General features: G+C 44.1%; 1 protein-coding gene across 1 annotated transcript; it reads left to right on the top strand.

The window, feature by feature from the left end:
• Nucleotides 1-144: 144 nt before the first annotated feature.
• CRABP1 (cellular retinoic acid binding protein 1) lies at nucleotides 145-11,723 on the top strand (the record flags this gene model as incomplete). The annotated part of the gene is made up of 3 exons (XM_010141307.1): nucleotides 145-323; nucleotides 3,053-3,166; nucleotides 11,400-11,723. Coding segments are annotated over 3 exons (344 nt in total), but the record flags the coding sequence as incomplete, so codon positions are not given.
• Nucleotides 11,724-12,258: the final 535 nt, after the last annotated feature.

Genomic DNA, 12,258 nt, shown 5'->3' with positions numbered 1-12,258 from the left:
GCTACGCGCGGTGCCCTGGGGCCGCGCCGCGGCTGAGGCCGCCGCCGGCCTCTCGCCCTCTCCCATCCCTGCGTGGTGCTGGGCGAGCTCAGCCCAAGGCACAGCCAGCGACCTCAAGCTCTGCTTCCTCCCCGCCTCGCCTAGGTGTCAATGCCATGCTCAGGAAGGTGGCGGTGGCTGCCGCCTCCAAGCCCCACGTGGAGATCCGCCAGGACGGGGACCAGTTCTACATCAAAACTTCCACCACTGTCCGCACCACTGAGATCAACTTCAAAATTGGGGAGAGCTTCGAGGAGGAGACGGTGGATGGACGAAAGTGCAGGGTAGGAGGAGAGCTGTGGCGTGTGTGTGTGTGTCTGTGAGCGTTGCCAAGTTCTTTTTAGATGGAACAAACACATCTGCTGCCAGTGTCCCTAGATGGTGGCATTGCTGCCCTCCACCCTCTTCTTGCTGGAAACACTCTTTGGGGGTTCTTGGCGGTCACTGTTTCCCTTCTCTCTCGTCCAACAGTCTCCCCCCCTGCCAGGGTGAAACTGAAATCTGACGGTAACCATGAATGGCGGGTCCCAAAGGAGGAGGCTGAGTACCTGCTTGCTGGCTCTTCGGCTGGCAGGGTTTTGTCCAGCTCCTTTTGCTTCCCCCTGCTCTGGACACCTCAGCTGCAGTGAAAACTCTCCCCAGCCTCTGTCCCCGATGGGCGCGGTGGAGCAAGAGAGACCTCAAGAGTCAGGATTTAGTGCACCGACCTGGCATAGCTTTTGTCCTAAACTGAATCAGCTGAGTTAACAAGCAGGACCACAGACTGTTGTTAGTAATTTGGGGGCTGAAACCCTCTTTCACTCTCCTGTGAGTGCGTGTCTCCAGTTTGCTGATCAGAGAAGTCTTCAACAGTGCAAGACAGACTTCCAGCTAGTCTTATACCAGCCATAATTCCACCATCCCCTTGTGAAGACATGCGTGAGAGGGAGTGTTTGGGCTCTGTGGGTGAGCCCCTGCTCCTCTGCCTTTGTAACCGCTTCTTTGGCCATGGAAGGGGCTTTTAAGTCACAGCATCCGACACCCCCTTCTTGCTGGTGTAGCTACATGGCATCCAGGGTCCTAGAGAACTGGGCTGTGATCACAGCTGACTTTGGAAAAAAGTTATCAAAGGCATGAGTTAGTTATCCTTTCCTCAGGCACTTCACCCTCACACTTACAAAAGAAGTATATATAAAACCTTTACGAAAGAAGTATGAATAAAGAGTATCAGAATGTAGTCCCGAAGGAGAATACAGTTTTAAAAGTGTCCCGTAATGGTGAAATAATCTCCTTCCCAGAATATGATCTCTGCTAGTTCTTGGGCCAGCTTCTGCCACCATTTGCACCACTGAAAATGCAGAACTCATTATCTCCAGTGCAGTTGCTCTGGGTTTAATTTTATGGAAAAGGGAGGCAGGTCCTGGAGTCAGTGGGCATTTAGAACAGCCACTTGGTCTGTAGGATAGGCTATCGTGTATTTAATAGTTTGTTCAGGAAATGTTGCTGGCTTTGTTAATCCATCTTGTTTGGCAAAAATAGTATTTTAGTGTCTTCATGCGTAATGCATATACAATAATGTGACCCGCTTTCGAGAGGAGGATTTATTTCTGCAGATGGAAAAACAGTAATTACGGCTGTAAGCTATAAAACTTGGGAAAATCTGAAAGAAATGTGTTTCTTGAAGTAGTAAATTTTTTCCATGTGTTGTGAAATTATTTATAGTCCACTTTCAGGAATAAGTTGTACTGCTGTGTGTACATAACCAAGATGTGGCCACAGAGCAGAAACTGAGAGGTAATAAAAGAATACCGGAGAATGTGATTTGCAATATCTGGCAAAATTGCTGACTGGTGGTAGATTTTGATACACTTTATGGGGTGGAGGGTTTTGTTCTGCCAGCTAACTTGATCCATTGTTCCTGCGGACAAAGAGCGAGTCCTGCGCAGTTGTACTGCGAGGCAGAGCTGCTCTTTACTGCCGTTTGGAGATGGCTTGTTGGCCTAAAACCCCTACTGTCCTGAAAAATATCCGTAAAGTAAACAGCTAATTTTAAATCAAAGCAAGGAGCTTTTCCCTCGGGAAGTCTGGGAAGTGTTAACTTGAATTTATGCAAACATATGCTCACGCACATGTATTATCTGTATGTTTATAATCACAGGCTAATGAATGTCTCCCATGTGCTAGTTAGAAGGCGACTACTTGCGCGCTCGTTCCCGGGCATCCTCTGCCCAGCTGTTCTGCCGCGCCGTGGAGTAGCAGTGCAGTGCTAGAGTGGAAGGCAGCAGAGCCAGGGCTTGCCTGTTTGTGACAGCTAAACACAATCCTGTGGTTGGGTTTTTTTATTTGTTGGTGGTTTCGTAGGTATTATTGAAATGCTTTGAAAAATGCCCCAGGGCATTTCCGTCTCCATTCCTTACAAAGGCTGTATCGCAAGCACTGGAGTTCTAGCAAAGTTTCTGTAATTCCGTTGTGATCTTCTGTGGTCTGTTAGCACGGCCAGTGTTTAATACACGGTTAACTCGGCACAGTGCCACGTAGTATGAAGAAGGGCTGTAAGTGACAAATACTAAATTATTTATCACCACAGCATGATACACACGATTCTTTATGCTTACACACTAGGGGGATTCTGCAGTGGCCGGTAACACGTCCGATCAAACCGCGCGTGCACCAGGATGCTTGGGAGTGCAGACCCTGCATTATCACACGTTTCTAAATTACACTCTCCAACATCAAGCATTTCCTGAAAACTGGATGGCTTTTTAATCGGGAAACCGATGCAGATTTACACTGAAAAGACGCATCTGCAGTGACTTGGTTATTAGTGCGCTCCTGTGTCCAAAAGGCTCCCTCACACCTTCAGTCTGATTTCGCCACTTTCCCCTGGCGGCTCTTCCCCCTCGCCCTTCGCTGTCTGCCGTGTGCTGCTCCCTTCCTGCAGCAGTCGTTCTCGCTGCTGCTCGTTGTTGTCTCTCTGCCCCATGCTGCCGGGGAATATAATTAATGTTATTCCTAATGGTTTTCTTGCCTGCAGAGTTTGGCCACTTGGGAGAATGAAAACAAGATCTATTGCAAACAAACTCTCATTGAGGGAGATGGTCCCAAAACATACTGGACTCGAGAACTAGCTAATGATGAGCTGATCTTGGTAAGAGCCTTGCACCCACCCAATACGTGCACCGTATGAGCAGGTTTTTGTTACTGTGTAGTATGACTTAACTGTTTTTCCTTACTTAAATCCATCTGGAAAACTACCATTTTCATAATCCCCTATAGTGCAATTCATACATCATTGTTTCCCCTTTCTTTTTAAATGCTTTTTTTAAGAACAGATGAAGATATATGTGTGGGTTCTCACTTGCGTGTTGTTGTAACTTTTGCCATACTTTTCCTGATAGAATAATCACACGTGAGCCACTTGTGCTCTGTAAATTCACACCGCCACCAAAGAATGTGCTTGATTTATTGCAGATTTTCGCTAGTGAAAGTGAGATCGAGGCATTTGACCTCATTTCTGGAGAACCTTCTTTTTTAGGCGTGTGCATAATATGTTGCTTCTTACCCACAGTCACATGGGGTATAGCAGGAAAGATGCGGCGCATTGTCAGCATGCTCTAATCCCATTCTGTTTATGAAGAAAATAGAATTCCTTCCCCATCTCTACCACTTGCCCCAATTTCTTGGTTATCCCTGAATCCAGTTCAGAATCGCCTTCATGAGTTTCGCAGAGACGCAGCGATTTGCGCAGGCGCTGTCAGCCAGCATCCCCCCGCTCCTGTGCACCTCCCGTGTGGCGGCGGGGTACCGCCGGCATTCCGAGCAGCCTCCGCAACTGCCTCACCACTTGCGCCAGCAGTCGCATGCAGTTTATTTATTTATACTTACTCATTTCTGTTAGAGTTACCGTCACCGCATCTTTCCTCAGTAGTCCCTCTGCATTAATGAAACAGTGCCCAGAACTGGATAAAGACGCAGGTTCTCTGGGTTACAAGTAGCACAGTTCAGCCCCAGTTCAGAACCATTTTATGGCACACGTTCTTGCTGGTGAATTCTGGATAAATAGTAGATTAGACTGTTACGCCTCATCAGTTTGGGCACGGAAGACAGGCTGCTGGAGCTGTGGGTAAGAAAACATCAAAGCAGGGAGGTTTTATTTCAAACCATCACACTACCTCAACCTCTGCACTTCAAAAAACAAACAGCCCCCTCAGTGTTTCTCTAAAGCAGTTGGAGCTCTGTTCTTAAGATTGCATCTGAAACAAGCCCAGGACCCAAACCTAACCAGGTACAAACAGAAAGCTTTTAAGGTTTTTTAATACTATTCCAGGCATCTTGGAACTGTTCCCCACCCCTTAAAGGAGGTACATTCTGTTAGTGAAGTCACGCTGGTTTCTACTGAATGAATACTCCAATCCTGGGTAATTTCTTTGGGCTCAACCACTGGAATTCTTTATATTATCAAAAAACTCGGGGAGGTAAAGTACTTTGATCTCTGCTTCACAACTTTATATATAACACAGTGGACAAAATACATTGTGAACTGGAATTCTCCAGCTTTCTAACAGTACATTTCTGTAGTTTATTACTTGATCAACAAACTAGTGAGGCAGCCGTTAAACAGAGTGAGCTGCTCCAAGCGAAGCAGGAACGCCGTTCATCATACAGCTGCCTCCTGCAATCAGCGACGCGAACTTACCCTGCCGGAGAAGAGCAATGAGGTTGGTTTAAGAAACCAGAGCAATTCAGAGATTATAAAGCCATCTAACCTTTTTTTTCTTCTATAATGCAGTCTGTTGACCTTTTATGAATTAATTATTTTTCAAATTAGGATATAAATTAGAAAAACTTCCTTCTTACTAAAATGTTTCCATTTGCAGGAACTCAGTCTCAACTTCTGATAAGTTGCTTTACTGCTTAATTTCCTTGCCACGAAAATATACACATTATTTCTAAGCTGTGTATGTCTAGATTCAACTTCCCGTCATTACATATTGTATATAAAAGAACCTAAATAGTGTGACTGACGTTTGTTACGGCAAACACTTAACAACACTGGTCAAGCACCTCTTGGAAGAACCTTCTCGTTGTTAAGCTAAACCACCGGAAGACCTCGAGCTCTTCAATACACAGCAAGCTTTCCTGGGCTCACTCCGTCAGTGCTTCTGTAACCCCTGCCGGCTCATGCGTTCCCTTTGTAAGCTCTGGACGCCGCAGCCGCACACGCTGCCTTGCGAGCAATCGCACTAGCACCTCGTTAGTGGTGACTTCCTCTCCCTGCTCTTATCTGAAATGATTCTGACAGACTTTGTGAACTCTTCTTTGGGAACTCATGCTCAAGTGATCATGATCCCAAGTAATTTCCCTGGTTTCTGGTTCCCCAGACTGATCCCATTCCCCTTTCCTGCAGGTTGTGACTACGTTCTTTGGTTGCAATGTACGATGTTGCTGTGGTCATTATGAAAACACAGTGTTTGCTTCCAGAGGATCCAGGTCATCCTCCCTGTCTTTCACTATTTCACGTGATACACAGTTCCGTTCTCCCCCCTCTTTCCTGGAGCATACTGGCCTGTTCTGCTTTATTAAATCTGAGGACATTACGTGGTCCTCAGGACAAAGATTTTCAAGCCCCTCATGACATTTGATGGGTCTGAACTTACAAATCTTTTAAATACATGGATCATCATGTTCAAAGTCTTCTGACACACGGAAGCTCGTCAGTGAGGTGTTTCTAGGAGTAAGGGTGGTGAGTGTGAGGTCTCTGGTCCTTTAAAGAATTTAAGATGGCCAGTATTAACCCTTTTGGGAGGCAGCAAAGGGTTCTACTATTTGGAGGAAGAGAGAAGAGGTGAGGGAGGCTACATTTTCTTGTCTGTGGCTCCTCATTTTAGAACCCCAGAATATTCCCTCCAGACCATTATTTGGGCTTTTAAAGGTAAACTACCTGAAGGGATTGGCTGAGGTGTGTTCCTCAACTGTAACGGGGAACAAAGTAGAAACAGGAGCTCTTAGTGAGAAGACCCTGTGATCCCTTTGATCTCTTGTCTCTCAAGTGTGTTTGTGTTTTTTATCTCTATAGTGAAGAAAGATTCAATTTAGCTTATTTTATCTTACGCTTGGAAATTTTCCTTGGATCTCCCACTTCCATCTTACTTCTTCAAAACTAAGATCACAGTGAGAAAAAGAGATCTTCCTTTGTCTTCTCCTCTTTCTCTCTTTCTCTCTTTCTCTCTTTCTCTCTTTCTCTCTTTCTCTCTTTCTTCCTTTCTTTCCTTTCTTTCCTTTCTTTCCTTTCTTTCCTTTCTTTCCTTTCTTTCCTTTCTTTCCTTTCTTTCCTTTCTTTCCTTTCTTTCCTTTCTTTCCTTTCTTTCCTTTCTTTCCTTTCTTTCCTTTCTTTCCTTTCTTTCCTTTCTTTCCTTTCTTTCCTTTCTTTCCTTTCTTTCCTTTCTTTCCTTTCTTTCCTTTCTTTCCTTTCTTTCCTTTCTTTCCTTTCTTTCCTTTCTTTCCTTTCTTTCCTTTCTTTCCTTTCTTTCCTTTCTTTCCTTTCTTTCCTTTCTTTCCTTTCTTTCCTTTCTTTCCTTTCTTTCCTTTCTTTCCTTTCTTTCCTTTCTTTCCTTTCTTTCCTTTCTTTCCTTTCTTTCCTTTCTTTCCTTTCTTTCCTTTCTTTCCTTTCTTTCCTTTCTTTCCTTTCTTTCCTTTCTTTCCTTTCTTTCCTTTTTTCCTCTTCCATCCTTCCAGTTTTGTTAGGGTTCTTTAGGACCTGAAATTCATTCTCGTTCAGTTTTGCTGCCCATATCGCTTCAAACATTTAACAATTCCCATCTTCATATTTTTCAAACCTCCCTACTTACCTAAGAAATATTCTCTGTTCCTTTACTCTTTCTGATGTGCTTTGGTACGCGTTCCCTGTGTCCATTCTAGCAAAGTGCCTTAAATAAGCAGAAGGAACCCCCGTTCCTCAGAACTCCTTCATGTCTGCAGCTGAGATGCTGTCTATGGGGCAGAGCCTGTGACGTAGCAGTTGAGGATCTGTGTAGGGCAGATACTTACTCTCGCAGTCTCTGCTCCTATTTCTCTGTCCAAAAGAAATCTTTCAAGAAGACTGGAGTCTCCTTCTTAGCAATTACATGCATTTGCAGAAGAAATAAAAAAAGCTCACGCCCTATTTGGAAAAAGTTGCAAGAAGGAATCTAAACTGTGTCAGACTGAGGCACAAATGGAAAAAAGGCTTGGAGCAGCAGGCAGGGGGTAAGGAATGAGGGTTTTTTTTACTCTGCTAATACTGGCTTCATAAATGTTGGAGCTTTGCCACGTAATTTTGATCTAATATGCAGCATTGCTTAGGGGGTCCATTTGATTATGACATTTTCCAAGTGGAAGGGTTTATTTTTCTCCCCAACACAGCATGTTAAATAAAATGCATTTATTATCACATATAATGAAAAAGAAAATCAACGTTGAATTGTCATGAGTACCACAGAGCTCAAATAGAAACCATATTGCTGTATAATTATCCATCGTTTTTGCATCCTAGCAGAAGAATTCCTTATGTTCGTCAGAGATACTCCCTTGGAGCAATACGATGGTCTTCCATGTCTCACCCTGTCCTCTGGTACACAGATGCTGGGAACTAACTAGTAGCAAAGGTGGTTTTTACCTTCAGGTACCCCCTAGCTGCCCTCAGCTCCTTGCAGCATGAGGAATGAGATTACTCTTAATTAGTAACATGAATAATATTTGGCTTATACAATGGCAGATGTAGGTCTCAAGTTTGTTTAAAAAAGAGTCCCTGCAGCGAAGGGAAGAAGGATCAAGCTCTGCTGTATAGAAAAGGTGCTGCAAATGCGTTAGAACGTTGCAGCTACGTTCATCAGGGCTGTTGATTCTAATCTCATCTGAGGCACTTGCTGGGATTTCAGTGCTGCATTTTCAGAAGTACTGAACAATGTAGATTAAAAAATTACATGGAATATGCAAGCAAGGGAGGGTGAGAAGGGTAGAGCCCCATCGACGTTCACCTTTGTTTGTCTTGTCTGTATCTTTAGATTGTATTTTTTGTACTTTAAGACTGTAAAGCATACAGAGAGTCAGAATACCCGTATTTACAATTCCACATTGGTAAACTACACTTGGAGTGGCACTTGAGCCATCAGATCAGAATATACAGAAAAAGTATGTATTTCCTTTATCTGTCTGAAAATGGAGGTCTGAGATTAAGCCTATTCCAATACGCTTTTTCTTCCCTTTTATACTCTATAGTGCTTTTGCTGTTGCTGTGTGTTTTTGTCAGGGACACTAATGAGCTATCAATCACTCGTGTAAGTCAGAAGAACAAAAGGCCTGCTCTTTGCAAAGTTAAAGGATGCTGCTTCCAAATGTTAGCTATTCAAATGAGAAACATTTATATTCAGACTTTATCTGCGTTGCTGCTTTCATGGCTACTCATGCCTCTATAGATTTTAGTTTAATCTGTAACACGCAAAGGTTTTAAAGTGGATGATTACTGAAGAGGGGCTTTAGAAACAGCCTCAGACCACATTTTACACAGTTCACGTATCACACAGGGGTTCTCAGAATCAATTATAGCAAGGGTCAAAGATCAGAACATTAGGGGGGTTTCAAGCATGGTTTCTAGTCTGCATTCTCTCCCCAGAAAATCACGCCGTAGTTGATTAAAACTGGTGAACTGTGGAGCCTAGATGAGTGAGTGAACATTTTTTAAATTATATTGCTGGCTTCTAAAATTAAACATGGTAGGTGAGAAGGATCAATGCCGATTTGGAAAGATACTTTGCAGCCGAATGCTGAGATTCGTGATGTGCCTAAGCCTTGTAGTAAACAACGTTAAACTGCCTAAGTGTTCAACTTTTCTACAGTTTTTGGAGAGAGGTCTTAAATAGGACCAGTTATCAAAAGGAGGGTCTACTCATACTGAGGTCAGCGGTGGGTTTTGCTGCTGCCCTCATTAGAGCAGCCTTGATAAATGTTCAGGAGACCGACACAATGCGTACATGTGTGTTGCATGGTCCTAATACTTTAATTTACTATTTGCCACGAGCAGATTTACAAGGAGCTTAGGGATTTGCAGCCCCTGCTCAGTAGTACAGGCTGGTCTGGGTCACATCCCAAACATACAAGCAGAGAAGCAGCCAAAGCCATTTGCATCTCGGATGTGTCTGATCCGTACGTAGCCTCTGACAATACCAGTTGTAGCTGTTTGCTGTCTGCTGCTGGGAGACACCACTGTCTCACATTCTTACCTCTGTCCTTCATTTGCTGCGTGGCTCTGAGGAAACACTCTGTGTATCACAGCTGCTCGCGTACACAAATAGCCACGCTTAGGTGCCTCGCTAAGTGACCTGGTTTTGCATGGTCCTGTTGATTGATACCCTGCAGAAGGTTAGGTTATATATTGGGTGTTTTGCCTGTAATATCCAAGTCTGAAAGTGAAGGCTTGCCCCTCTGTGACAGTGGCTCCATAAAGATCAACCTCTTTCATGAAACATCGTGGGTGTCAGGAAGAGAAAGGAGATACGCAATGTGCCTTTATTGTAAAGATTTATGTCTTTTTTCCGGATAGCACTGAAGTTTGCATGTGGACAATGCCTCTCCTGAGGATTCGTTTCAGTAGTATCTCCTCTCCTCCATTTGTTTGCTGGTCTATTCTGCCTTCCTTTTGCAAGTGGCCTCTGCAGGCTGCTCGTTCAGGAGCAGGCAACGGGGTTTTTGCTAACAGTGGCAGAAGAGGGCTTTCCCAGGTGATAGTTTCATGACAGTCTTTGTAATTATTCTGTGTGCTCCACTTACCACAAAGGCTCCTCAGCAAACGTTTCTAAAGGACGTCTTCAAAAAGCAGATTTACTCATACAGTAATATATTGCTGCCTTGTAATTCTCTTTTAATCTCTAATGTCAGTGGTCATCAGATTTTGAGTGAACTGAGAGAGGTCAATTTATTGGATTATCCCCTGTGCAGGGCTTTGTTTGCATGTGCTTTTGGACTATTAGCCACAGATTATGACAAGCTAAGTGAAGAAAACAATTCTGTAATTTGCAGTCATTGCACATTTTAAATCCTATTTTAGGTTTAGATGGAAGCCTTGCCTTGTAGCATTTGTAAAATAATTGGGAGCTTTGCAAGGTGATGAGAAGATGGTGTTGGAAAAGTCCTTTCAAAGAGGCGTTGGCTGAAACAGGTATAGAAAGCGTTAAAACATCCAGCTGAATCTTCATAACGCACCAGGGTAGGTCTTAATTACACTTTTCAGTGAGCCCTTAGCAGTTACTGCAGCCAAACATCCCACCTCACAACTTGTTAGTGGTGTGTTTACTCACTCTTGCACCCATTATTTCCTTCATAATTAATTGCCTGCTGGATTTTAGCCTGCCAGACCCGAAAGCACATACCACCGCTTTGGGGCTTAGGTGGCTTTCTCAGGCAGCTGCCACAATCACTGTCCGGCCTAAATGTCCTGATAATCCGTACCGGGAAGTTGCTGTGGTAGAATTGCCTTTTGGGGGCAGATTTAAAAAAAGACAGCTTACAGATGCGTACCTGAAACTCGGCTTCGGTCAGTGGTATACCGTCATACCGGGTTTCTGGAAAAGCAGGGACTCTGAAGCACTGAATCTGGTGTAAAATGGGATGATAGTGGGACATAGTCTGTAGTAAGTCAGTGACGTTCAGATGCATAGTGAGATCTCGGAGTGGGATCTCAGTCACGTGAAATGAGTTTGATCTCTGCTACATCTTTGTCCATTATGTGCCCTCATTTCAGACCTTTATCATAGTTAATGAATTCACTCGTTAAGGTCGCGGTATCCTGAATGAAGGCTGTGATTGACATTGCCCACATTCCAGCTAGGGATGGAGGGGTCTGGATTCCTAACGTGGTGTGCCAACAGCTTGCCGCAGCGTTGTGTTTACAGGCTATCGGTGTACGTTCTTGTGGTCTTCAGCACTGCTATTTGAACTGCTCTGATTTATACCTGCAAATATCAAAGAATACCTTCGGAACATGCCTCCGAATTCCACCCTCAGCATTTCCAGTTCAAAGTGCTGCAGCTGGTTCTAAATATAGCAGTACATTCCAAATTCTCTTTCTTTTCTCATGTTTATTTATAAATGCATGCCAAGAAACTATAGCAGAAGGGAATCTCTGCATCATTTATCACTCTGAGAAAATTCATCGTGCCTTGGAAAAAAGTCACTTATACTGTATTCCTCTTCCAAAATGACTCCTTTCTTTCCTCTCATCTGTCAAAAGACAGAGGAAAATGTATTTCTGCTGTAGAACGAGCTGCTATAGCAAAAATAACAGTTGAAAATGGTGTTAAATGTTTGCTGGTTCCATCTCTTCTGACTGATTTCTATTTCTTTTCCAGACCTTTGGTGCTGATGACGTTGTGTGCACAAGAATCTATGTAAGAGAGTAAAAACATCAGTTTTCTTGTCATCCAGGATGGAGAGCTGTGAAAGTCCCCAGTACAATGAGTATCTGTGTGTGCTGTTACTAATGCGGTGTTGTATGTGACTGTGTGTTATATCTGAACCCATAGCCTCTGTTCAGTGTATTTTGCTTTTGTTTTTCACCACAGACACTGCTCCTTCCCACTGTTATGCCTCCGTTTTCTGTGCCTGCTTTGTATTTTGTAGTTGTCACTTGCTATGGTTTTATCAATTATTAAACTTATTGGGCTCATAACTCACAGATGTTTTGGGGTGTTTTCAATAGAAAACCCGTCAGGGCTTTGGTAAGGACTGACACGCTCGTTGCCCGCTGTTGACGTCAGCGTGGAGTGTCACGGCGGTTGGCTCGCACTGTGCTGTCAGGGAGCAGCACCTCCTGGGCCAACACCAGCGCAGGAGGGCGGGTGAATTGCAAAGCCTTTCACGGAGCTGCAGGCTGCTCTCTCGAACGCAGAGTTCTGCTGCTTTCCTTCTTTCTGTCCTGTCTCCTTGGGAGAGTAGTTGAGGAACAAATCCTGTCTCCTGTGATTGCTGGGACTGTGATTCAGCAGAACCAGACAAGACAAGGAGAGATCTTTACCTTCTTTCCTGCTGCGTCTCTGAAGAATGCCCAAACTTTCCCTGTTGAGACGCTCATTATCCAAGGACAAACCCCAGCTGTATCTACAGGACAAATAACATTGTGACCATGACTAATACTTACTGTCTTCACACCCAAGCACCTCAGGCCTGATTGGAGAGCCAGCGGAATCTGACAGAGTTTACTTGTTTGGG

The sequence above is a fragment of the Buceros rhinoceros genome, unplaced genomic scaffold (assembly GCF_000710305.1).
Source record: "Buceros rhinoceros silvestris isolate BGI_N320 unplaced genomic scaffold, ASM71030v1 scaffold43908, whole genome shotgun sequence".
NCBI classification, from domain to species: domain Eukaryota; kingdom Metazoa; phylum Chordata; class Aves; order Bucerotiformes; family Bucerotidae; genus Buceros; species Buceros rhinoceros.
Note: the sequence above shows the minus strand (reverse complement) of the source record. Positions and strands in the feature narration are given on the sequence as shown.